General features: G+C 43.7%; 2 protein-coding genes across 5 annotated transcripts in view; one reads left to right on the top strand and one right to left on the bottom strand.

Moving 5' to 3' along the window:
• Window positions 1–4873: 4873 nt before the first annotated feature.
• On the bottom strand, window positions 4874–25378 carry LOC309348724 (solute carrier family 2, facilitated glucose transporter member 5-like). 2 transcript variants are annotated; one of them, XM_081874387.1, is made up of 13 exons: window positions 25195–25378; window positions 21864–22029; window positions 20036–20131; window positions 19334–19476; window positions 18441–18565; window positions 16226–16378; window positions 15595–15720; window positions 13070–13257; window positions 10994–11104; window positions 9286–9387; window positions 7688–7763; window positions 5367–5494; window positions 4874–5134 (listed from the first exon to the last, which is right to left on the bottom strand). In XM_081874387.1, exons 2-13 carry the CDS (start codon window positions 21993–21995, stop codon window positions 4961–4963), a joined length of 1554 nt encoding a protein of 517 aa, XP_081730513.1. In that variant the 5' UTR covers window positions 21996–22029; window positions 25195–25378; the 3' UTR covers window positions 4874–4960. The 2 variants fall into 2 exon arrangements, with proteins under 2 accessions (XP_081730513.1, XP_081730512.1); XM_081874386.1 differs by lacking the exon at window positions 25195–25378 and adding an exon at window positions 23910–24047.
• LOC309348693 (solute carrier family 2, facilitated glucose transporter member 5-like) overlaps window positions 24055–26940 on the top strand; it is a 50596-nt gene continuing 47710 nt past the window's right edge. For 2 of the 3 annotated variants that reach the window (XM_081874332.1, XM_081874334.1), the window contains exon 1: window positions 24055–24108. In XM_081874332.1, coding sequence (XP_081730458.1) covers window positions 24106–24108 — 3 coding nt within the window. In that variant the 5' untranslated portion in view covers window positions 24055–24105. Of the gene's footprint in view, window positions 24109–25197; window positions 25324–26940 lie in introns of those variants that run through there. The other variant, XM_081874339.1, reaches the window with a different exon arrangement.

The following is a 26940-nucleotide window of genomic DNA, read 5'->3' as shown; positions in this document are numbered from 1 at the left end:
AGGTGCTGTCTGCATGCAGATGACACACAGCTCTGTTTCTCCATGACGGAATGAGGAGAGGCCATGCAATATCTCGGGCAGTGCTTGGGTGCAGCAATGGGATGGATGAAGAAAAGCAAATTGAACTGGAATCCTGGCAAGGCAGAGGCATTGTGGGTGAGTAGTTCTCATGTCTGAGAAATTGATCAGTTGCCTACCCTGGATGAGGTTGGACTCCCCCTGAAGGAGCAGTTTGACAGTCTGGGTGTGCTTCTGGATCCAGCTGTGTCTCTGGAGGCTCAGATAGCATTTGAGGCTAGAAGGGCCTTTTATCAAGTGCAGTTGGTAGGCCAGCTGCAGGGGTTCCAACTTGAATAAAATATTGTGTGGACAGGCGGAGCCCCCAGATCCCAAGCGCCCCCCCCCGTCATGTGGAATAACGAGTCAAGACAATGTGCTATGGGGTTAAATTGGCCACAACTTTATTAAATTTCAAATATGGGTAGACCTTGGCTCAAGCATTGGGCATTCTCCCTCCCCAGTCCCCAGCCGGGGACCTAGGGAGCATCAGGGTTATCCAGTGTGTGTGGGGGGGGGGGATGGGCCGGCTCCGGAGAACATATGTTCAAGCAGAGATAGCCGCCCCCATTACACCACCGCAGGGGAGAGCAATGACGACCTTTCGGCGTACGGTCAAAGCCTCCCTTCAGAAACCCCTTTAACGGGGAACCCTGGTATCGCTGCTGCAAAGAGGAAGATTCCTCTAAAGGATTCCGCCCAAGGCCTGATACCGCCAAAGTTGTGACGTTTTGCTACAGGAAAGGCAAAACCTGCCAATGCAGGGTGGGAGAAGCTCTGGAGCCAAGTGAGGATTCCCAGGTAAGATCCCCCCTCTATTGTGTGGACAGGTAGTCCCTCCCCTACCTGGCCTGGTCTCCTTGGCAACGCTTCCCCCAGGTGGGATTGGCCAGCTGACTGAGGTAGGCGGAGACCTCCTGGTATCCCACCTGAGGGAAGGCGAAGCCAAGCCTATGCTGATGGAGCCGCTCCAGATCCAGGGGCTGCGCGCGTCCACGCAAAGGGCGCCCCCTGTTTTTATGCGGGGAGCGGTCATTGGGGAAACCCAGGTAAGACCCACCCCACATAATCAATCACAAGATGTGGTGTGCACACACCATTTGAATGCCCATCAATTGGGGGGGGGCTGGCCTCCTCAAGTATTTTATTGGGGGAGCCAAAGGGACCACAGCCACTAGGAGCTGGCACCTATAGCTAGCTATGACCATTCCTGAAGCAGAAAAGGTTGGCCACAGTAGTTCATATGTTGGTTACTTCCAGACTGGATTACTGCAATGTGGATTTATTTGAGACTTTGTTTGACCACATCGAACATTTGCTGATGGGAGTTAGACCTAGTCTGCTGTACTCCTCCTTGTGCTCAGAGATCTGCATTGGTTGCTGATTTGCTACTGGGTGCTACTATTAGCATATAAAACCCATAACAACTTGGGACCTGTTTATTTGTGAGACCACCTTACCCCATATATGCCCACTCAATATGTGGACAAATATAAAATGTGAAATGCCAATGGGTGTTTTAATCTCTTTTTAGTTTATTGCTGAGTTTTCTTTAAAAAAAAATTAATAGTTTAACTCTTTTTACTGATGCCGTTTTGCTTTATTCTATTTGTAAACTGCTTTGAGGCTTTATTTACTGTCAAGCAGTATATAAATGTCACAAAATAAATATGAAATAAATGTATGATAATATCAACCAATTTCCTCTAGGAGTGTCTGCAGCTATGTCACCATGACCTCGTAAGTTTCGTTGACATCCATCTGTCTCATGAGACAATGGAAGAGTGCACCTTTTGGAGTGAAATCCAACCACTGTAGAGTTACAGTGTCTGCTGTGGCCATAGAGACTGATACAGGAGAGACACGTTTTATTGCACCTGGGGCAGATGAAGGGATACGGTTGTGCTGATGCGGGCGTACCATGGTGTTTTTTCTTTCTGTGCTCCTCCCAGTGGTCACTTCTCCTCTGGTACTCTCACAAGTACTTGCCCATAAAATGGGATGCTTGAGACAGGGCTGTAGTCATTAAGTGCCATCAGGTACAAGGTGGGCTTTTTGAGGAGTGGCTGCGTTATCTCCTTTTTCAAGGTGTCTGGTGCCATCCTGTCATGCAGAGACCTGTTCACCACACCATGAACCCACCCATTTTATGCCCCTCCTCCTGCTAGCATTACTCAGCAATGATGGACAAGGATCCCAAAAGCACATTAGTAAAGGTAAAGGGACCCCTGACCATTAGGTCCAGTCGTGGCCGACTCTGGGGTTACGGCGCTCATCTCACTTTATTGGCCGAGGGAGCTGGCGTACAGCTTCCGGGTCATGTGGCCAGCATGACTAAGCCACTTCTGGTGAACCAGAGCAGTGCACAGAAACACTGTTTACCTTCCTGCTGGAGCGGTACCTATTTATCAACTTGCACTTTGATGTGCTTTCAAACTGCTAGGTTGGCAGGAGCAGGGACCGAGCAAACGGAGCTCACCCCATCATGGGGATTCGAACCGCCGACCTTCTGATCAGCAAGTCCTAGGCTCTGTGGTTTAACCCACAGCGCCACCCACATCCCTAGTAAAAGCACATTATTGAGCACTTATTCACAAGCACCTTCTCAAAGTTTGAAGGGCTTTCACTCAGAAGATGGATTAAGCTTGTTTTCAGCTGTTTCAGACGGTAGAACCTTATCCAATGGATTCAAGTAACAAGAAAGGAGATTCCAACTAAACATTTAGGAAGAACTTTCTGACAGTAAGAAATATTTGACAGAGGAATGGACTAATTTGGATGGTGGTGGGTTCTACTTCATTGGAGGTCTTCAAGTAGATTTCAGATGCCCATCTGTCAGATAAATGTGATTCCTGCATTGCAGGGGACTAAGGCATGATGGCCCTTCGGGTTGCTTCCAGTTCTAGGATCCCATGAAAGCCATAAGACTGCAAAACCTTAAACTGATCCCACAAAGCATGGCTTGATGGAGCATTAGAAGTCTCACTCTTGATGCATCTATTGTGACATCTCTGTCATTACAGAAACAAATGGATTTGTCCTTAAGGTACCTAGGAGGTCTCTAAGGTATCCCAGGTTCCATCTGTCAAGATAGGTGTTAACAGCCAATGGACTGCCTTCACGAGCTGATTTCATGGAGACATGATAGAAGTAGCAATGTAGGCCCCCTCTTCACTGCTTTCACCGCCATGCAATGGGCACCATTATGGGCTCTAAACTTGTGTTGTTTCATCTTTGCAGCAATTGTTATGCCTCCTGCACCCACCCCAGCTGTTGTCTGGACTATTCCATGCAGGGTATACCAGTATACGAGGGAGTCAAATGTGCTCCACCATCCTTAAGGATTACACTCAGAAGCTATCATATCTATGGCCTTATGGTCACCATCCTATAGTGAGATGAGGGCCTAAGTTCTACCCACTGGAAAGATCATTAGATCTTCAGGGGTAGACTATCCTCATGAGTATGGGAAGGTCTGAGGGCTCCCTAACTGTTGCTGTTTCTTCTTCTCCTCCTCCTTCTCCTCCTCCTCCTCCTCCTCCAAACTTTGTCCACTACCGTAATACCACAGAACCAACCCTCAATCCCTGATCAATGTCATGTAGGCTTGCCAAATACCCTCAGTAGGAATCCAACTACTGATCCACTTTACTAGACATTTTCAATCAATATGTCCCTTTCATAAACACCTCTGCGATGATGATGACATTCAAATGAAATTGAAAAAGAGGAAAAAGGAGTTGTCTCTTACTGGTTTTCAAATGTAATTGAAGGTTCCTATGAGCAACTAGCTAGAAGTGGGTCTCCCTGCCACAGCATGCATGGAAATCAATGAAATAAGTCCCTCTGGGAATGACAGGTCTTAAAGACAGCATTAGCTTTCCAAGGGATTAATATGGGCATCGGGTCATTTATGTACCGCTTCTGGAACTGGAGCTATTTCATTTGGCATACTGTAGGTGATCACCCCTTGGAGAAGTATGGGAATGGGGACGTCCTACCCTAGAGGAGACTTCAGTGCTGTTAAAAGTAGCAGCTAGGTGCTGGGATGAGAAACAGGCAATTTTTCACCCTAAGGTGGTGCTGTGGTGATGAACGAAGTGGTGATCATAGCCTATGTGATGGGCTGTCATTCAGGATGAATTACGGGCCTCTACAGTAAATTCAGGGTGGCGCTGTGGATTAAACCACAGAGCCTAGGACTTGCCAATCAGAAGGTAGGCGGTTTGAATCCCCACGACGGGATGAGCTCCCATTGCTCGGTCCCTGCTCCTGCCAACCTAGCAGTTCAAAAGCACATCAAAGTGCAAGTAGATAAATAGGTACCGCTCCGGCGGGAAGGTAAATGGCATTTCCATGCACTGCTCTGGTTCGCCAGAAGTGGCTTAGTCATGCTGGCCACATGACCTGGAAGCTGTACGCCGGCTCCCTCAGCCAATAAAGTGAGATGAGCGCAGCAACCCCAGAGTCGGCCACGACTGGACCTAATGGTCAGGGGTCCCTTTACCTTTACCTTTACCTTACAGTAACTACATGTCTGTAGTAAATAAGTAAAGGCAACAAAGATGTAGCCTGTTCTGGAGTGGAATCTAATTTGGCCCAGCCAAAATACTGTTCACAAGACATTCACAGACAAAAAAAAATACTAAGACCTGGAAGGGGGGCAGATGTTGATGTATTTGTCTCTTGCCTTCCTGAAATTTCGACACTTTCGTGGCACGGAAAAGCCTGAAAATGGTGTGGAGTGTTCAGACAAAAAGGAAAACTGCAGCATCATCATTGTCATTATTCAGTTTAAGAGTAACCACAAGAAATCTCTTGGAATATGTTTTTTTATTTCTTTTTTTTAAAAAAAAACCCTATTTAATAAATGAACAAACTGCATATGCTGCTTAACAAGTTTCTACTTGGGCGATGGCATCTTGAAATGTACCCTCCTGGGATTCTGGGTGTTCACTTTCCCCCTGATTTCCACAAAGGTTCTGTTTCTGGTTTCTGGAATGAACTTGAATATATAAACAAAGATGGCGAAACCAAATGGACAGAAAAAGATTAAGCTGTAGGGCCCAATATGTATCTAGAGATGGGGAAAATGGGGGCAGGGAAGGAGAGAAAGAGGCAGACATGAGTATAATGTAGAGTTCTATCTATCATCTATCTATCCATCCACCCATCCATCCATACATAACACCCATATATCCTTCTTGGCTCCACCCAGCTCCCCTCATTATTATTTTTTTGGGGGGGAATAATGGTTGTAAGGAGCAAAGTCTGCACTCCTCATCAAAATTACCTTCAAAATCACTCACCTCTATGTAAAGGAAAATCAGTCCTACGAGGAAGCTTAGGAGCCAATGCAAAAATTGTGCAATCACAATGGCTGAAGATCGTGATGACTGAAGGAAGAGCTCCACCACTAGCACAGTTGGAAGTGGACCTTTGGTAGATAGAAAGGATTCCAGGAATTTAATACTCCCCCACCCTTGAAAATTGATCTTTCCTAGTTATTGTTTTACTTCATTCAGTTTATTACTGCTTCCAGTGAGACATCTCAGATAAATTTCACAGTAAAAACAGCCACAATAAAAACAACTAAAGACAATCCCGTAATTTCAAAACCAATACAGGTGCAGATTAGGATGAAGATCTCCACTTAAAAGGTTTGGTGAAAAAGGTCTTCAAAAGGTGCCGAAAACACAACCAAGATATGGTGCCTTGCTGATGAGTGATGGGAGAGGATGCCAAAGGCAAGGTGGCACCACACTCAAGGTCAGATTCGGACATCATATGGAACAGACCTCCTGATGAGATGGTATTTGCAATAGGTCCCTGTGGTGTTTGCCCTCCTATGTGTGTGACAACATACTGGGTTCATAGGGAAAGAGTTAACTAATTGTAAAATGACTAACCAATGGGAACCCAGGGGGCAGAGTTAGCTGTGTATAAGGTTTAAGCACAGAGGGTTTTTTAGAGAGTGAGTTAGAATTAGAGTTGTTGAAAAGACAGTCTGGAGTTAGGAGAAACAGAGAAGATAAGTTTGTGGGTTGGGTTGGGCTAGTCTGGTGTGAGAGAGGGAGAGAATTTGTTAAGAGGAGTCAGTCAAACAGTTGAGATGATCAGTCAGAAGGTATTAGGAAGGTATAGGCCAGTGAAGAAACTAAAGTTAAGATACTGACAGGTATATTATCTGAGAAACCATAAACTTGTTAATGTTTGTAAAATAAACTTGGGATTTTTTTTGTTCACTTTTAACAACTGACTGGCCTCAGTGTTTTACCAGAGAGTAACTGGTTGGTGGCAGCAGTAGAGAGAGCACAGTGGTGACACAGGAATCAATAGACAGTTAAACGTCCGGCGACCCTGTGTGATAGCCATAGTCCCTACCTTCAGAGCACAGTCGTTAATGGGTATATAAGGAGTGAGATGATCTCTTAGGCATTCTTATCTCAAGCTGTATGGGACTTTGCACACCAGGACCAATACCTTGAACTTAGCTTTGTAGCTAAACAACAGCCAGTGTAATCCCTTTAGTAGCAGTGTAACAGGGTAGTGAAAGACTGCACCAGTGACCAGTTGGGGCATTACTTATTGTGCTAGTTGTAGGTTCCAGCCCAACCTCATCGGTACGCTGGGAAAGAAGGCATTGCAGTAATCCATCCTAGAGGTTTTCAGAAAATGGATGGTATGGCCCACAATATTTGGCAGGGTTCAAATTCAGTTTGCTGATCCTTATCCAGACCTCTACTGAGTCAAGGTGCCAGTGCAGGGTTTTGCAGACTTCTCCTGATACAGATGTTACAGAGAAATGGAAATTGGGAATCATTACTGCACTGATGACAGCTCTTCCCAAATCTGCTAATGACTATTCCCATAATGGCTTCATAGGGAAACAGCATGGAGAAAAATATGGTACCCTGCAGGATGTCAGAGCACAAGGGGACCAAGAGATAATCACCAAGGGCTCTGAAATAGGAGGAGTAGAACCACTGTAAAATAATGTCTCCAATGCCCATCTCACCAAGTCACACAACCGTTAATGGTATCAAATGCTACCAAAATATCAAGTGAAAATAACCACATGCTCTTACTTTCCTCTGTGTCACTGCCTTGTCTTTACTTCTCTGGTATACCAAAGTGTAGAATGGCATCTTCTGCACCGGAGAGGGCAGGGTGGAGGGTACTATCTCCTCGGCCTGATGCCAGGTTCTGGCTCTCATGGCTAGCTCCAAGATGGATGGGTGTCCTATGAATCACAGCAACTCCTCCCTCTCCATCACCCCCAACACCTGAAGCCTGTCTCATGCTACATCGTGTATCTTGACAGGCACATCTGGATGTGATCAGGTTCTCCTAGCTCACCCACCCAGGTCTCAGCAACACATCTCACATGAACAACCTTCTCCACGTTCAAGTTAGATCCAACTCAGGTTGCCACAGCACACACAGCAGACAGGCAGCCATGAATCTCTCTATGTGAGGAGTGCAACATTAATAGTAACTCCCTAGCCTTCTATGGTGAATTACCAACTCCCCATAGCTGTTTGTCTTTCTACCATGATCACTTACATTGATCACTTATTCATCTCTCCCCCATCATCTAAAGAGCTCAACGCATCATCTAAGCACTTACCTGGCCCAATGCCATGTGCAAAAAGGAATATGCAGATTAAGATTATGCTGAAATACCCCATATCTGAGATGACACTCTGTTGGAGAAAGTAGACTGTATTTCAGTTATGTACTTGTGATCTTGTCAGGTGCCCTTTATTTCATAAAAGTTATATACTGCTTGATTGTTTTTCGATATACCTCAAAGTGCATAAAAAGGTAAAGGACCCCTGGACAGTTAAGTCCAGTCAAAGGCGACTATGGGGTGCAGCGCTCACCTCGCTTCAGGCCGAGGGAGCTGGTATTTATCCAGACAGCTTTCCAGGTCATGTGGCCAGCATGACATAAAATTATGCTGCGAGACTATAATTCACATAATCCCTAACCATTGATCATATTGGTTGGGGCTGCCGGGAGTTGGGTCCAAGAGCAAAACTCATCTTTCCATTTGCTATCCCTTATCCCTTAAAATTCTGGCCCACAGAATGCAGTAGGTAGTGCAAAACGGCAAGAACTGAGCCCCTGTGAAATCTGTCATCTTAGAATGCAACATCCATGTACAGCGATACCTCTGGTTACAAATGGAATCCGTTCCGGAGGTCTGTTCGTAATCGGAAACCACCCGTAACATAAGGCGCACTTTCACTAATGGCGTCTCCCGCCACATGTGTCCCTCCGGCGCACAATTTCTGCTTGCATCCTGGGGCAAAGTTCACAACCAGGAGTGGCTACTAACGGGTTAGCAGAGCTTGTAACTCGGAGCATGCGCAACCAGAGGTACCACTGTAATGTTCACAGGGTGGAGACTATGCTCATTCTTATCCATTCATAGAAACATAGGAGGCTGAATTATACCTGCCAACATTTGAACTTGAGCCCCCATGACTGGAAGTTTTTAAGCAGAGTTGAGATGGTGAATTGTCATGGATGCTTTAGCTCAGATCCGTGCATTGCAGAGAGTTGGACTAGCTGGCCCTCAGGGTCCCTTCCGACTCTATAGTTCTATGATTCCATGATTTTACCTCCTTGCTCACTGCTAAACAACAGAGGTATTGGAAGCACCAACCAACAGTACAGCCATTTCAAATCACCTCAGCTTGTATACATAATTTGGGGGAAAGGAAATGTTCTGATGCGTCTACTGCCAGCTTCCCCACTAGCTTTGGAGCTGTTACCGTATTTTTCGCCCTATAGGACGCACCGTCCCATAAGACGCACCTAGTTTTTTGGGGGGAAATAAAGGGGGGAAAAATTATTCCCCCCCCAGGTGCGGGGCTGGGGTGGGGGAAGCCCGAGCTTCCCCCGATCCCAGCCCCCAGAACAGGCAACTCTCCGCAAGCCGTGGGAGCCCAGCGCCGAGCTTCCGCGCCTTGCGGAGAGCCGCGTGAAGTCTGGAGAGTGAGAGGGGTCAGTGCGCACCAATCCCTCTCACTATCCAGGCTTCAGTGAATGCCTGCATTCGCCCCATAGGACGCACACACATTTCCCCTTCATTTTTAGAGGGGGAAAAGTGCGTCCTATGGGGTGAAAAATACGGTACATAGTGCATGTTATAGGGGATGTGGGCTAGAGGAAAGCCCATTTAGCAATTCTCAGCTCTAAATGCCACCAGTTACAAACCTGCAGTTCCATGGCCACAGTTAACAGGACACAGATGAAACCGCTCACTGCAAAGCCAATGAGAAGCGAAAACCTGCGCCCCTTATAATCAGTAATAAAAATCTAAAGAATATAAAGACAAAGATAAAATTACTAAGCATATAGAGGAATAAGACATGCTGAAGAGGTATCAATTTGGCTTCTCTAAAGGTACGTCCTGCTATACTAGCATTTTAGAGTTTCTTCTTATTTTTTTAGTGAATGTCTTCCAGTAGCACCTTAGAGACCAACTAAATTTGTTATTGGTATGAGCTTTCGTGTGCATGCACACTTTTTCAGATACACTGAAACAGAAGTCACCAGACCCTTATATATAGTGAGAGGGTGGGGAAGGGTATTACTTAGAAGGGTGGTGGGAATGGGTGATTGGCTGATAGGTGTGGTAAACCTGTTGAAGACTGTTAATGACTGCAATTGGTCTTACAGGATAAAGCAGGGGGTGAGATGGCTAAAAATAGCTTTATCTTGTATAATGAGATAAGAATCCAATGTCTCTATTCAGACCAGGTCTCTCCATGGTTTGAAGTTTGGTAATAAGTTACAATTCAGCAACTTCCCTTTCCAGTCTATTTCTGAAATTCTTTTGTAATAAGACAGCTACTTTGAGATCTTGTATAGAATGTCCTGGGAGATTGAAATGTTCTACTGGTTTCTCTGTCTTGTGATTCCTGATTCGACTACGGCAGACCAACATGGCTACCTACCTGTGATTAGTGAATGTTTGTGCAAGAAAGTTATGAATTGCAAGGGCCAGTCTGGATGATATTCTGTGCTCACTCCAAACCTATGATTCTATGATGGGGGAAGGGGAGTGGAATCAGAATTACAGATCAAAATGTAGAGAGCATGTGGCAACACAGAAACATATTGGGATATTAAAAAAAAAAAAACAACACAAAAAGATCAGGGCAACTCTTTAGGTTCACATACAAGCTTACATTAAGCAAAAAACCATGTAAAAACAACAGAGCAAGGAGGGTTTGCCACAACGGTGTGTATATATGAGTGTCAAGGATCTTAAATAAGAAGGAGTTGAATGAAAGCCTGTAAATACCTACTCAAAGAAATCAGGACTTAACAGTAAAGTAAGTGTGCAGAGATGGTTTAGCTTCCAGATGTTGTTGGACTACAACTCTTATCAGCCTCAGTCAGAATGTTCAGTTATTGGGAATGATGGGAGTTATAATCTAACAAATTCAGGAGAGCACCATGTTAACTATCCTAGGTGTATAGATTGCAGTCTTTTGGACATAGCTATACAACAGTCCTAAACTGGTGTGGCACTGATTTCCTTTTTCATATTTGGAAAGTATAAATTCTGTGGTAGTAGGACAGAAATAAGGCACATTCTCCTTAGAAAACAAAAGGCACAAAGGTAAGAGTCCTTGCTCTCACAAATTTTATTTAAACAAAAAATTCAAATTCTAAACTAATTTGCAAATTGATTTTTTAAAAACCCCTTCGGACAGCTTCCAAGAAGCCAGGTAGTATATGCTAATATGTAGGACTGCTCTTCAAAATAATACTCAGACAACTCATGTAAAACTATAATTCTTGTGGTTTTTATGAAAGGGGGCGGGGCACCTAAATTGGCACAAAATAGTTATAAAATGTTGCATGCATTTCCAAGATCTAGGAGGTTAGTGAGAAAGAGGTAGAAGATGCTTACCCCAAATACCATTGAGATACATAAAAAAGTGGTGGCTGCTATTGTCGCAAATCGGGATGAATATATCCCCGTATTTATATTTCTGAGGTTTCTCTCTGCATAAGAGTATGCCTGAAAAGAAGATGCATACTATTACAAGTCTTATCTGAATGGAAGAAAAAGAATGTTGACAAAGATACATAACCGACCTGATTCTGCAGAACTTTCTTCGTATTTCGCACTGAACCTTGGATATCAGCTGCCCCTAATCTAGCATGATCTCTATAATTGTCTCCACTCTTTAAGTAACATATCCTATGCTTCAGAGCTGCAATTTTCCTGGCATCCTCCTCCATTTCCAAATTTTCCTCAGTCTGCTGGACATGTAATCTTGGCATGAAAATTCACATCTCCCTACAGCTTTTCTACACATTAGAGCAGAGCTTTCCAAACTTTCCATGTTGGTGACACACTTTTTAGCCATGCGCCTTTTTGTGACACACCAATTTCAGTTTCACTAGCAAACTGGTGGGTTGCCTGTTCCCTTTCCAGCCCCAGGAGGAGTGTGGGGCACATTGGCGCAACACACCTACACACTGCAGCCGACACACTAATGCGTCATGACACACAGTTTGGAAAGCTCTGCATTAGAGGATCCAAGTTGGAAATGAAGAGAGCTATTCCCTAGAAACAGGCCCTTCTAAGATAAGGGAGAGTTGACTTGGATCTCTTCCTTGCAAAATCAGGTCCTACTGAGATTTGCCACCAGGTATACGTCTGATCAAAATTGCTGCAGAAGTTCTAATGTATGTACTTTGGCATGTGATTGATCAAACAATTTCATGTAGCTGGATTATTTTGTGGAATGCAGTCTTGCTTTTCTCTGATAATTGAGAAAGTTTTTTTGGGGGGAACCATCTCCTTCAATGGAATAGCATAAATATCCCTATCTTAGAGCATCTGCCCCAATTCTATTTGAGAGCATGCATGCAAGCTTTTGCATGTGTCCAAGCCTTGCTGATTCAGGTAATTATTATTTAATAAGGGTATTTCAGCTCTGCATCAGTATTATAGGTTGGTAACGTTAACTTGTAGTATGCAATGTTCTTATGCTATATATAACGTTTTTAACCTTCTCTTATTTGTATCTGCAAGCTTCCTTGAGTTTCATAAGGGAAAAAGGCAGGGTATAAATGGACACCCCCACCAAAAATTTGTTGCACCATCCAACAGATTAGCTCCACCACTTGGCTTGGATTTTTGAATTATTGAAAAGTTAGTGAGAATACAATTCACATTTAAGAAACAATGTCAGTCAATAACCCTGCATGACTCGCCATTCAGGATTACCCCAATGACTTCAGTGCTCTGTACTTCTGGAACCTTTAAAGGTAAGGGTAAAGGGACCCCTGACCATTAGGTCCAGTCGTGGCTGACTCTGGGGTTGCGGCACTCATCTTGTTTTATTGGCCGAGGGAGCCGGTGTACGGTGTGGCCAGCATGACTAAGCCGCTTCTGGCGATCCAGAGCAGTGCACAGAAATGCCGTTTACCTTCCTGCCAGAGTGGTGCCTATTTATCTACTTGCACTTTGACGTGCTTTTGAACTGCTAGGTTGGCAGGAGCAGGGACCGAGCAACGGGAGCTCACCCCGTCTTGGGGATTCGAACCACCAACCTTCTGATCGGCAAGTCCTAGGCTCTGTGGTTTAATCCACAGCACCACCCGCGTCCCTCTGGAACCTTTACCCCTCAGCAATGCCATCTTTCCTGTAGAGCAAGACCATTTACTTGGGCAGCAGTGGGAAATCTGCAGCCCACCATGCGTTTTTGGACAAGAACTCCCATTATCCCTGACCACTGGCCACATTGGCTCCGCCAATGAGAGCTGGAGTCCCAACAATACCCACAAGCCTACAGTTTCACTCTCCTTGTGTTACAGAGTTTGATATTTCTAACACTTGGAGAAGCATCTGAAAAACAGAACAGGGGCAAAGAATGCGGCCATCCATAGAGACAAACAGTGGTAGCTCGTATGACAGCCTCTAAATTGTATATACAACAGGGGCCTTCATTTTGCCTAGCTCAACCTTCCTTACCACACTGATGCCATCGAACTGTTGTCCAACCATCAAGACAATTATGGCAATGACTTGCCTTCGCAGTTTTTTGGCATATAGCATTTTAAGAGGATTCATGTTCTTTTCTGACTTTTCAACAACGTCCTCCTGATGGAGCTCTTCAATCTCATCCTCAACATCATTTCTGTTCCTTAGTTTCTTCAGTGCTATGTTAAGAATAGAGGCAGAGAGGATCAGACTTCAATAGAGGTACTTTCTAAAAGAAGAAGAAAAAAGGAAGAGGCTGGTAACAAAGGAAAAGTTGGATGAAGGAAGTCAAGAGGGTGAAATCTTTCCAGAATGCTTGGGAGCCATTGAATGCCATAAATACAGAAGTCAGAATGCTCACTGCAGAGCAGTAAATATACCACCAAGGTCAAGTGGATGCCTCTGTCATGAATGAATACAATAAAGGAAGCATTTCAAGGTAAAAGAAAAAGGGGGGGGGAGTTTGTTTTGGAAAATAGAAGTCATGTCCAAATAAGAAAAACAAAAGCAGAGCAGAAGCTTTAGCAAAAGAAAGGCAGGGAGGCATAAAAAGAATCTGAGGAGCATATTACTAAAAAAATTAAGAATGATAGAAAATTATGGGGGAAAGAGGTCATCACTCCAAGGGACAGGAAACATATCCCTTAGAAGTGGTCCATTCCTTCATGAACTGATATGTTTTTTGCTGAATAAACACATTCATAATCCGAATACAATTAAATTGTTAGGCAACAAAGATAGCTAATGATTTGCCCACCCAGTGCAAAGGCCGCAGAAGACAGCATCTGGATGCCTGGTAGACAGTGCTGAGGAGGGGCATTGGTCATAGTTCATGTTATCATCAAATATATTATTTCCTTTACTTGGAAACATGGGATTTGTGGATCAACATGAGGGAGACTTGACTGCTCTGGAGTCCTTGCCCTCTTGCTAGGTCCACAGAAATGATGAAATCTCTAGTTACCTTGAGGATTTGTCATTGTGGCCAAAAAGTTTTGTCAGCTGAGGATTCCTTCATGTCTGAGTAGTGGAAATCCTCATACAAAACTTAAAACCCAGGCTAATACTGCCTTGATGACTATGTGGGTATAAAGTGCCTTTATAAAGTCCTACAAATTTCAAAGCATTTGGGCCATCACTCTAAAGGCCCCATTTCTTGCAGAAATTTTATCTTGCTCTCCATGTTGTTGGAATGTGAAAAGGAGCCAGATTTGAAAAGTGCTACATTCATTTATATTAACATAACAACATAAGTAAATCCATGATTGATCACTCCAAATGCTTATCATTTATGGTTCTCTTAACACCTGTTCATAGAAGACTGGAAAGAAACATTAAATGTAAAATTATCAAGCATGTAGAAGAACAAGTTTTGCTGGAGCAGAAGCAACACAGTTTCTGCAAGGGTAAGTCCTGTCTCACCTTTTAGAGTTCGTTTTACAATGTCAGCAAGCTTACAGAGATGATCATTCGGCACTGTGAACTTTTGAAGAGTTTTTGGCAAAGCACCACACCTAAGAATCCTGAATAAGCATCACAGCTGTGAGATAAAGAGGATAGGTCTTCTTCTGGACCAGAAACTGGTTAAGAAACAGTAGCAGAAAGTAGGGATCAATAGACTCCCAATGGACAGATGTAGAAAGTGAAGTTCCCCCACTGGCTCGGCACCCAGTGCAGCAGAACCAGTTGTACTGCCCTAAATATATGATGGCCACACATATCACTGTGAGAAGGAAGAAGGAAGAAAAGTGCAATGGGGGCAGGATCTCAATATGACCCTTTTACATGGTTTTGTATGTTCTGTGGTATTTTATGCATTGTGATTTGCTCTTTATTGATTTATTGATTGATAATTCTTCATTGTGGTCTAAACGGTTTAATTATTATTTCTTGATGTTTAATTTTACTGATTACTATTAGATTCTGATGGATTGTTGAACGCTGCTTTGTTTGATATAAGTTGTTTATTTTAAAGTTATTATGACTTTTAATATTGGATCAGATTGTTACTATTAATGTTTGATGTTTTATTGTGTTTTTATTTGTGTTGGAAGTTGCCCAGAGTAGCTTGGGCAACCCAGCCAAATGGGTGGGGTATAAATACTACTACTACTACTAGTACTACTACTACTACTACTACTACATGGATGGCTCCAGAGAGACTGTCCTTCTCTCCACCACCCTGGCCCAATTCTACATTTTATACCATTTATTTGCTTCGGTGTTTAAACACTGGAAACTGCCTTGGGTGCCCTGACAGAAAGGTAGTAAGTATATAAATGTAATAAATAAATTTATGTATACAACAAATGAACATTTACATAACATGTTTTTCATACTTCTCATATGTAGTTCTTCTGAAATGGATGCTAGTGGGCTCTTATGACTGACCGCGTAGGAATAACAAGGATGCTAGAATGGCGAGACCTTATGTGACAAGCCAATAGTGGGTGACATTGCACAGCTATGTAGGGTGCTCACACTTAGAGGTCCCAGTGCAATTCAACATATCGTACCTTTCCTTGAGCTCTCTTCATCCCTCTTCTGAATGAGTAGGTACCGAGGGCTTTCAGGTAAGAAGGGCAATAGAGGCAATTGAAGAAATGGCATAACACCAAAAAGTTTTATCAAAATTGGGAAGCCTGTGGAAGAAGATAGTACGAAGATAAGGTGAAGAAACAGCAGTGCTCCATCTGATGCTATCTACCATATGTTTAAGAAAGGGTTTTGTTGGTTGGTTGGTCATTCTGTTCTCTATGGGTTTGGACGCCTTTCAAGACATAATCAGCAAACTCAGCATGAGGGTTTCAACGTTGGGGGACCTTAGTCAACATGTGGATGCCAGATGTCATTTTGAACTAAGATGGCAGGCCAAAAAGTCTTTCCTAATTTGGGGAAAATTAATGTTGCAGTACTGGCACCTTTTCCTCCCACATGTTAAAAGCGTGGCACTTATTCTAACAACATCCTGGTGAGTACAAGAAACTTACTTACTTACTCACTTACTTATTTTAAAAGCAAGCACATCCAAAAACCATTGTGGTTTTTAAATGGATAGTGTTATCTACAAAACTAGTTTCCACAAATTCCTGGACAGCACTCCCCACTGCTATACTATAAGGTAAAGAATTAATGTCACTGAATTACCTTTTCCAGTCCCCAAGACTTCTTGAAGACAAAGTATCTGAGCCATGAGGAAACCAAACAAATAAAACAGTTGGTACATCATGATAATGCCTCCCCTCAGGCTTCTAGGGGAGATCTCGCCAAGATAGAGAGGGCCAACACAGAAGCATATTCCTGGTTAGATAGAAATTCAAATGGTAATATACAACATGCATGTGACATGATTTATTTATTAAGGCTTGTATTCAACAAATTACTGTGCAAATCATCCCATAAGCACAATGTGCACAACTGAACATTGTCCAATCCCCCCCATGTTGTTGTCAACATGCAGAGGGCCGAGAGGCCAGCGGGCAAGGCCTAGCTCGGATGTCTCCTTCCATTGGCCCGTGCTCTGATGTAAATCAGTGACCCGGGCTTCAAAGCCAGGGCATGCTATCAGCAGAGAGAACTGCGTACACAGAATAGGCGTGAGGCTTGTGCAAGCATACTACAAGTACAGATTTATTAATCATAAATCAGGACAAAGAAACATGTCATCTCTCTCTCTTATGTCATCTCAGAGAGAACGGGAAAAGCAAAAGCTATACACAACGGAAGTTCCCAGCATACTGTGCTGGAATGTAAACAGACATGTGGCACGCAACAGTTCCACATGTCTGCTGCTTAAGGTGGAATAGAAATGTCAACAGATGCCCCGGCAAATATTTTCCTATAGTTTTTTCCAATCCTCCAGAATAGATTTGGGAATGCTGTGTGTTGCACATAGTGGGAGGAACTTGGGGAAGGTCCCTTTGCACCCATAGGAGCGACTCTTGGAAGGAATTAAAGGGCAAAAAGGGATACTTGGAATAATGGTAATCATCTCTTCATTGAGAAGGCATCAACTTCTTATCTTTGGTTTCAGCTAGGATTTGCTCCAGGGCAACATCTCCGAAAGGTTTAGTGCCTACAAAGGTCATAGAGGTTAAACCTGTACACAAGGAAGCATCCACCTCCCTGTCAGTTAGCCAGAGGTGATTCCTTGTGACCATTCCAGCAGCCATTGCATGAGAGGAGGACTGGGCAAAGTCCACAGGTGAGTCAGAGATGAATGCAAGGACATGGGAAGGTTTTAGAAGTGGTTTCTGGATTCTGTCAGGGTCTTGAGTTGGATAGCCTAGAACATCTTCAATTGAAAATAGTACTGCCTTGGAAAAAACAGAGGTGGAGACTGAGGCTCTAATAGCTAATGTAGAAGCTTCATGTAGACGGGACGCGGGTGGCGCTGTGGGTAAAACCTCAGCGCCTAGGAGTTGCCGATCACATGGTCGGTGGTTCGAATCCCCGCGGCGGGGTTCACTCCCGCCGTTCGGTCCCAGCGCCTGCCAACCTAGCAGTTCGAAAGCACCTCCGGGTGCAAGTAGATAAATAGGGACCGCTTACCAGTGGGAAGGTAAACGGCGTTCCATGTGCTGCGCTGGCTCGCCAGCTGGCCACGTGACCCGGAAGTGTCTGCGGACAGCGCTGGCTCCCGGCCTATAGAGTGAGATGAGCGCACAACCCCAGAGTCTGGCAAGACTGGCCCGAACGGGCAGGGGTACCTTTACCTTTACTTTTAGAAGCTTCATGTACACATTTGAGAGCAGAGTCAGATTGACACTGATTGGCATCTTTCATTGTATATTCCCATATCTGGAAAGTGGGGCAATCAATCAAAGAGGGCAGATACGGGTTGCTCAGTGATTGAAGGCATAGGCACCTGAGTACCCTTGTCAAACTCTGTGGCAAAATCTGGTGAAGTTGCCTCCTTAACCTGCTGTAGCCAAGTTGAGAGCATATTGCTGTAAAAGGACTTGCTGAGAAGAAGAAAAATTATCACAGTGGGCTAAATGAATGGGATGTAAAAGGAATTGTTGCTGAGGAGAAACCAACTGGGGCACTGAAGCAGCAAACCAGGAGGGGGGCACAATGGCCAGGAATAAACTGTGCATGTGAAAGTAGGGGGCTGTCTAATGGATCCTGCAGCAGTGATACAGGCAGTCATAGATCCTGGGAAAACTGCTTCATGAAAAGATCTCTCTCACCCACAACAGCATAGAGGATGCAAGGACCTATTCTCCTGCTCTTTTTCAGGTGCCAAATTTCAGTGTTCCTGATCTAATCAGCTTTATGGCACAAATTGCAAGCTGACTTCTGACCAGGTGTCCTTAACTTTTTTAAAATATAAGGCACTAAATCCAGGACCCTGACTCACCTGTGCTTATTCCAGAGCAGAGACGTGAAAAGATGATGTATCCGTGATTATGTATTGAAAGTGAGAATGTCATCACAACAGCAAATATAATTGCTGAAAGGTTAGTTATGAACAGTGCAACTTTCCTGAAAAGATAGTGAAATGGAGCAGTGAGGTAGGGAATATATCATACCATCTAAAGAGCAAAGGAGGGGAGGTACTATGGAACTGCAAGGGAGTCCTCAGGGTTGTTGTTGTTGTTTTGGTTTTGGGTTTTTTTGGAACAACTGCTTTTGGTTGTCATAGTTTGCAGAAGGGAGAAAGAACTACACAAGGCACCAAAACTCCTACTCCCAATTCAGATATCTCAAAGATTGCAGGACACACTGAATTTCCACAAGGGCTAGAAAACTAATATTTGTCACTATGCTAGGCAAGTTTTGTTAGTTGGGGAAACTGGTGAGAGAGTCTGGGATCTTTTTAATGGAGGCATGTGTTCTACTACTGACCTGGAAAAATCTTTAGGTGCCTGCCCTAGGTACATAATTGAACGAAACCACATTGAAAGGATGATCTTGAATTCAGAAGGCATGTACCCACCTCCTAAAAACAAAGCTTCATTAGCTACCATTAGGTCTCCAGGGCCCTAACTAGATCCTATTATGTTTCTGACCGCTACATATCCCTCCATGAAATTTAACAATTGTTAAATGTCATCTGACAAATACATGTGCATTTTTCTATCTCTGAAACCCCACCCTATTGCTTGAATGAACAAGAGGAATGACAATGTTATTGTAGCTTTATAATATGTTAACCGGGGTTAGAGGGGCTGTAGTCAGCAACATTCTCCCATCACCACACCCTCCCCTAGTAGGACATGTAGATCACAAGTCTCAAGTTTATCTCTATACCTGCCAAATCTATCTAACAACCAACCAGCAGGAATGGTTGCAAAGGAGGCTCCGAGTGGAAACATAGTCACGGTGATAGACAGAAGGGTAATCTGAAAATCTGCTTCTTCAGGTCCTGTTATGTTATAGAAGCTAGGCAGGAGCTAGGACATAAGCACATAATGATTAGAACCTCACCACAGATCACATGGCAAAAATCCTGGAGAGCTTGGGACTTAGCTGAAATCCAGGAGGGCCATGGCCAGTCAGTGCATACAATGAGCTACATGGCCTATCTCCAACAATAATAACAATAATAGTTTTATTATTTATACCCTGCCTATCTGGTTTCCCCAGCAACTCTGAGCAGCGTCCAGCACATATAAAAACATAATAAAAAGTCAAACATTAAAAACTTCCTGATACAGGGTGCCTTTAGATGTATTCTAAAAGTTGTGTAGTTTTTTATTTCCTTGACATCTGACTGGAGGGTATTCCACAGGGAAGGCGCCACTGCCGAGAAGGCCCTTTGCCTGGTTCCCTGTAGCTTCACTTCTTGCAACGAGGGAACCACCAGAAAGACCTTGGAACTGGACCTCAGTGTCTGGGCTGAACAATGGGGGTGGAGATGCTCCTTCTAGTATATTGGACTGAGACCCTTGCTTTTTGAAGGGCCAAAAGCCTTTGCTTTTTGAAGCTGTCTTTGCTGTTGCGCCATCTTACCCCAACAGTGTTGTAGAGTACCCACAGATTGTAGCCATGCTGCACAGGTATGAGACAGGAAGCAACCGTTACCAGAATCAGCACCATGGACAGCTCCTACAGGAAGGAGCAGCAAATACTGGGATGAGACTGCACATTGTTAATTAAGTACACTTACCACTAATAAGATCCTAAATGGAAAGACAGAATAAATATATAGGTCTGACACCTGGACATTGCTTCATAAATGCATTCTTTTTGTACCAACTGTTAGCTGAGTTCTCTGGGTGGTTTCCAACCTCATTAAAATTAGAAACAAATAAAAATATTAAATCTAAACAACACAAATAACCATAATGTAGACAGTGCCTGGAGACTTTCTCTAGGGAGAACATTTCATGAATGGGGCTCCACATTTTAAAAAGCCCTTTCTCTCATCACTTGCCTCTAAAGGGCCAGATAGCATAGCAAGGAGCAGGTGGGTACCTATGGGAGTGGGAGAAGGCAATCTTATATGCCAAACCTTTTCCTTTACTTTACTTTTAATGGACTAGTTCTATTTCACCACAATGCTAAACTGAGTCCTCCTTATTTTCAATTATTAGTAGTCCTTTATTGCTAAGCACCACACCTTTAATAGATATGTTACCTATGCAATACAGATATCAGATGGTATCCTTTATTGTGATTAATTCAAGCTACACCCCTATCTTGAAGATCTATGACTTTCTATGACAGAGGAGTCGACCTAATGCCCAGAGGTGCCTACTCTTTGGAATAGATATATGGAGTCCATGCGGCTGAAGCTACCATTCTACATTAAAAATGCTCAACTGGTAATCAAAACCACCTACATAGAAGGATAGAATTGGAAGGGATCTTGAAGATAATCTTGTCCAACCCCCTGTCAGTGTTCAGCTGTCATAGGCATATGACTGTGTGTTGAACTGTAGCTGGCTGAACTGATGCTGGAGTAAGTCCTCAAAAATGGTATTCTGGGAGTGTGGGGGAGGTGGAATCAGAATGGATTTCGGTTTGATCTTAAGCATGTTAAGCTTGGTCATGTGACCTGGGAACACAGCATAGAACACTTTTAAAGTTTTGTTTTACCTCTGCCAGGCTTAAGCAGAGCAGCACTAGCCCCACTGATTAATGGAGTTTGGCTCTGGTGTAAATTTATGCTGGCTTAACTTAAATCAACTTGCTCGTTGTGCATAGGATTGCTCCTTTAGTGACTGATGGATCAGTTGTATCCTCCTTTTTATTCACGGTTTTTTAATAATAATAATAATAATAATAATAATAATAATAATAATAATAATAATTTTTATTTATACCCCGCCCTCCCCAGCCAAGGCCGGGCTCAGGGCAGCTAACAAGCAATAATAAAAATAAGTTGAATGAATACAACAAAACAAAATTAAAATACAACATTAAAATATTGAAAGATTAAAATATTAAAATGTAGCCTCATCGCAGGAGGAGAAAGGAAAAGAAAAAAGAAAGAGGGGGAGGGAAACAAATTGGCTCCAAGCCAAAGGCCAGGCGGAACAACTCTGTCTTATAGGCCCTGCAGAAAGAAATCAGATCCTGCAGGGCCCTGGTCTCATGAGGCAGAGCATTCCACCAGGCTGGAGCCAGTATTGAAAAGGCCCTGGCTCTGGTTGAAGCTAATCTAACTTCCTTAGGGCCCGGGACCACTAGGGTGTTGCTATTTATGGACCTTGAGGCTCTCCGTGGGGCATACCAGGAGAGGCGGTCCCATAGGTACGAGGGTCCTAGGCCATGAAGGGATATTATATACCTATTTTAGGGAGTGGATTGGATGAAGCACTCCACTCTCACTCACCCGTTTCTTGGTTGCTGCGTTGCCTACATTCTTCTTGCTATTCCTGGCTTCTTGAAAAGTGGATTGGACAAAACCCTCTGCGTTCACCTCTCTCTCCATTTCTGCACCGGCTTTCTCATCTCCTTTGTTCATGCTTTCTTGTGTAAGAGTCAGAAAACACACTCACCTGTTGGGGAATAAGAAAGTTACCCTATTGGACTTGCTCTATTTCCCAGCACCTAGCTCCAGATTGATAACTTGAAGTTCTTCCCTTGAGCCCAAATCATTAAAAGCAACAAAACAACAACAACCTAACCTCACCTAAGGGTCATCACCTGCGGTGTAATGGAGGAGGAGGACAGGGGATTGCAGCTCTGGGACTTCTTCAGAGCATAAGTGTTTGTGTCATCTGGCAAATGAACCAGGATAACTGATGAAACCTTCTTGCTTTGTCAAGTGAATGAGGTGAAGTTTGTGATGGATATCTTAGAAAAAATTGGTATATAGGAAATAATCAAGTGGATGCAGAGTACTTTGATAAGGTTTCGTCTTCAAGCTGCACTCTACATTTTAACACTTCTTTGCAAGCTTGTTTGCATTTATAATAAAAAGCTAAAATTTGCACTTTTTTGTGGTCGAATGTATTTTGAATGAGCTCAGTGAGTTGTAGAAGCTGAATATCCATCAGAGTGCTATCACACAGCTCTTAATAAATTGAGTACCACTACCTACATTTTTGGAGTCTCCTTGTGGATATGAGTATGGATCTGCCATGATGAGCATCTGCGCTTCAAAATTTACCACTATACTGGTCATCACCAAATCACTAGTATTGACCATGGGAGAGAACTTCTTTAGTCCTTGAACATTTGGCTCCTTCAACATATACAGTTGTACCTTGGAAGTTGAACAGAAGTCCATTCAACTTCCAAAACATTCCTTTGAAAACCAAGGTACGACTGTATTGACATTATCTCAGACAGAAGCTGGAGAAAGTACAAGAGCTGCCCATGTCATTGATTGTATAAACAACAAGGTACAGATGGAATCTCTCTATGGGCAGTCTCCCCACCCAATGCAGAGTATTCACCATGGAAGGATTCAAGGACAAACAAGCAAGAATCCACAAATGTGTATGCACAAGCATCACCAACCCAGACTGCCTGCTATGTGCAGAAAGCAAGACAACTACTTCCTTGGGTCAAATAAGGCCAAAGCTTTATTGATTATTAACGTAAGAGGTTTGGCATGGGAATTGGATATAACCATTTTCATCCAGCCTACCTGCTTGATATGCTGATTATTGGAGTCAACCCTAAAGTGGTGATGTCCTATGACTTATATCAAGTAGGAACATCCCCGTTGGATCACCATGTTGAGGATTGCCTCGCCTGGGTGTCTGTATAGAAGCAGTTCTTCCTGGTTCCATTTATCAGGATACCCCTTACCCTTTTCAGGGACAGGCAGAAGATACAGCCTCCCATCAACCATGACTAAGGCTTACCCAATGCTTAAACCACTAAAGTTTTGATGATTGCTATGAGGTAGGTAAAACCCACTAGACAAGGCTAATGGGTCCAAGGGGAGATTCCTGCCCAGCCTTAAATATGGCAGTCAACAATGTCCACAACAAGGTCAAATGCACCACAATAACGACAACAACATAATGTGTGTGTGTGAGTGAGTGAGAGATCTGACAAGGAAACTGTGTGCAGGAGCAAGGGTAGGCCATTTTAAATACTGGACAAGTGAACCCAGGTGAAACCTGCTGGCCTCAGTTGGTCCCAGGAAGAGTCCACCCCCCAGGCCTGCCTGCAATAGGCCAATTCAGCAGGCACACCTAGAATCTGACCTCCTAGCTAGCATGGAGGACCAACTGGTTCCTCAATGGCCATGAGACGCCCACATGTAGACACTCCATGCATGCTGGATCACACCAGGCAGGGTTCTGCAGGTCTGCAAGGCCACCATACCAATGGTTGGGTTAGTGGAATTAGGTGCACAAATGTTGCCACCCCCTGCTGCCCAATATGTAGAGAAGAAACAGACAAAACAAATACTTCTTACCACAGTGGTCCCAGACTGGTGAGGAGGGAGGAACAGAGTCAATTCCTATTTTAATTATATATTTTTTTAAGCACTCAGAACTCTATTGGTGTTGCGAGAACCAATGAGGGGGATGGATGTCAGAAGGTTCCAATAAGCTGTTGACAGTTGGGAGCTGAGATGACCCAAGCTTTCTCCTGACAAAGGAGACTGCTCTATGGTTGTATTCTAACAATAATTTAACTTGGAACAGTTGCTGGGGCGATAGAACTAGAATTCTGTTTCCTGCTGAATCAGAAAAAAGTCAATTGTTGTTGTTATGTAGGCACTAGTAGGATGGTTCCGTTCAGATCTTCTGGCTTCTGGTGTTATGATTCCAACAGTTGTAGATAAAATGAAGAAAGAAAAAAAGTTTCCCAGCTCTTTCCTCTCCTCCTTTGGTATTACTCATTTATTTTGGGCTGTTCTGTATTAACGTAGCTCTTCCCCAGGCCTATAGGACCCCCATTACTGTTGTGATTCAACTTACGTGTCCCTGCCTTCTCTAAGTGGTAGACTGAGTCTATCATTATCTGGACTGGAGGGAGGAACATTCATAGTCACCCCCCCCAAAAAAAAAGCTGCGGAGCTGTGGTTTACCCCACAGGTCTAATTTCCATCACCCTTAAGAAACCACAGTTCCCCAGATTCTTTGGGCTCTTTTGGAGGGGTGTCTTTAAAGTGATGGATCATTTTCTCTCCTCACACTAAGAAGAAGAAGAGTTTGGATTTGATATCCCACTTTATCACTATCCGAAGGAGTCTCAAAGCGGCTAACATTCTCCTTTCCCTTCCTCCCCCACAACAAACAAACTGTGAGGTGAGTGGGGCTGAGAGACTTCAGAGAAGTGTGACTAGCCCAAGGTCACCGAGCAGCTGCATGTGGAGGAGCAAGGAAGTGAACCCGGTTCCCCAGATTACGAGTCTATCGCACTTAACCACTACACCACACTGGCTCTCACTAGGGATTTATGCATATGCTTCAGTCCGAACCACTATTCTTTCACACTTTCACCTGACATTTCCTGTTATTCTGCTACTGATTTACTTTACACAATTCTGTGTTCTGCTTTATCATCTACCGATGCAGAAACATTCATTTATCTTTCACGTAGCACAAAATAGGCACATGTATCCACCATCAGATATTGTCAACAGGAAGGTAACATTTGGGTGAAATTCTCATAGAGATGTTCCTACAGTTTCCTTACCTTTGAAATGGCTAAATACATTTGCAAGTGCTCTTTCATTCTACAAAATATCTCACCAGTGGTTTGCACCATGTAGCCTTCCCAGTTTGCCCATGCTTGAATTTACTCCCAGGGGAAGACATCATGAGGTAACTGCCATGTTGACTTCTCACATCAGAAAGCTTGGGTTGAACAGCAACAATAAGGTATGCTAAAAAGAAAGAAAATAAAACCAAACACCCACAGAAATTCTGGATAAATGCTTAAGTGCCATGAGAATGGAAGAGAAGAATAGCACTCTTTTTCATAGAAGGAGAAAACTCTGGAGAAATTGGAGGACATCTTTCAAAACACAAGGCATAGCATGGGTTCCCTTTGTGGGAGGGGCCCCAAGGGCCCCCAAAATGTGATAGTGCAATTAGAAGGAACTTATAGTAGCCTATTGGGACGCAGGTGGCACTGTGGGTTAAACCACAGAGCCTAGGACTTGCCGATCAGAAGGTCGGCGGTTCGAATCCCCATGGCGGGGTGAGCTCCCGTTGCTCGGTCCCTGTTCCTGCCAACCTAGCAGTTCGAAAGCACATCAAAGTGCAAGTAGATAAACAGGTGCCGCTCCGGCGGGAAGGTAAACGGCATTTCCGTGTGCTGCTCTGGTTCGCCAGAAGCAGCTTAGTCCTGCTGGCCACATGATCCAGAAGCTGTACGCCGGCTCCCTCGGCCAATAAAGCGAGATGAGTGCCGCAACCCCAGAGTTGGTCACGACTGGACCTAATGGTCAGGGGTCCCTTTACCTTTACCTTATAGTAGCCTATTGCTTTAAGAAACTGCTAAGAAACTGCTGAGAAAGCTTCTCACTTTGCAAGCCTCCCCCCATAAGAGAGAGAAGCGGAAATCGCAATACACGCAGGTTCACAGCATACACACTACAAAGCACAATAGAAGCACAATAGCTTTTGCTACAAAATGTATCAATGTGAAGGTTATGCTTGTGCACAGTAGATGCTGAGCTACGAATATGCTTATGTTAGAAGCACAGGCACACTAAAATGAAGTTTAACTAAATAAGTTATGGCTAACGACAGCTTGTATGCTTTTTTTTGAATGAGGTAATGAGAAAGCATATGATTGGAGGAATTTGTGATGCTTTGTGGCAAAAGCTTATAAATAACCCCCAATCCCTGACCTCTGAGTGGGGGTTCCAGCCTTTGCGGAGTGATCCCATTGAAACACTTTACTGCAGTAAATAAACTTTCTGGATTCTTTCTTCCACCTGACTCATGAGTAGTTAATGGTACTAGTGAGACAGCAGATTTTCACTGCAACACCTTCCTTTCCTCTCATAACACCCACCAACAGTTCCTAAGAAATGGCTGGCTGTTGAAGCATTGCAATTAAAGAATTTAAAGTGGACGGGTGACCCTTTCCTTCAAAAGTATAGGGAGCTTCACCATTTCTTTCATCTGGTGCAGGTATTTTAGTTTCAGTATAAACAGGACTCTGTTTTCACACCTACACACACACACACACCACTTTTAATTGTTCTACGAGACATGGAGGGAAAGAAAGAGGAAAACTAGGACATTCCAGGATCAAACCAAAAACTGGGATGACTTTTGAGTTTTGGTGCTTGCTTTTTGCAAGACAAGCGTTTTGTTAGAGCAGATGCATGAGAAGATGGATTTGATGACTGTTGCAGTCAAAAATTTTGGACAAACAGTGAATTCTTATACAGAAATCATCCATGAGCCAACTCAAGAACCTGATTTGATAGAGCAAGTGCAAATGCAGAAGATAAGGGAGGAGGTTGCTGTTGAACCTCAAGT

The sequence above is a fragment of the Podarcis erhardii genome, assembly GCF_964252035.2.
Source record: "Podarcis erhardii genome assembly, chromosome: 8".
Taxonomy (NCBI): domain Eukaryota; kingdom Metazoa; phylum Chordata; class Lepidosauria; order Squamata; family Lacertidae; genus Podarcis; species Podarcis erhardii.
The sequence above is the reverse complement of the archived record's forward strand: the minus strand, read 5'-3'. Positions and strand labels throughout refer to the sequence as shown.

Coding starts and splice junctions, on each gene's coding strand:
- LOC309348724 (XM_081874387.1), bottom strand. CDS start 21,995: ATGAACAAAGGAGATGAGAAAGCCGGTGCAGAAATGGAGAGAGAGGTG. Junction 20,132..21,863: donor ACGCAGCAACCAAGAAACGG/GTGAGTGAGAGT, acceptor TCCTTCCTGTAG/GAGCTGTCCATGGTGCTGAT. Junction 9,388..10,993: donor GTATCTCAATGGTATTTGGG/GTAAGCATCTTC, acceptor TATATTCTTTAG/ATTTTTATTACTGATTATAA.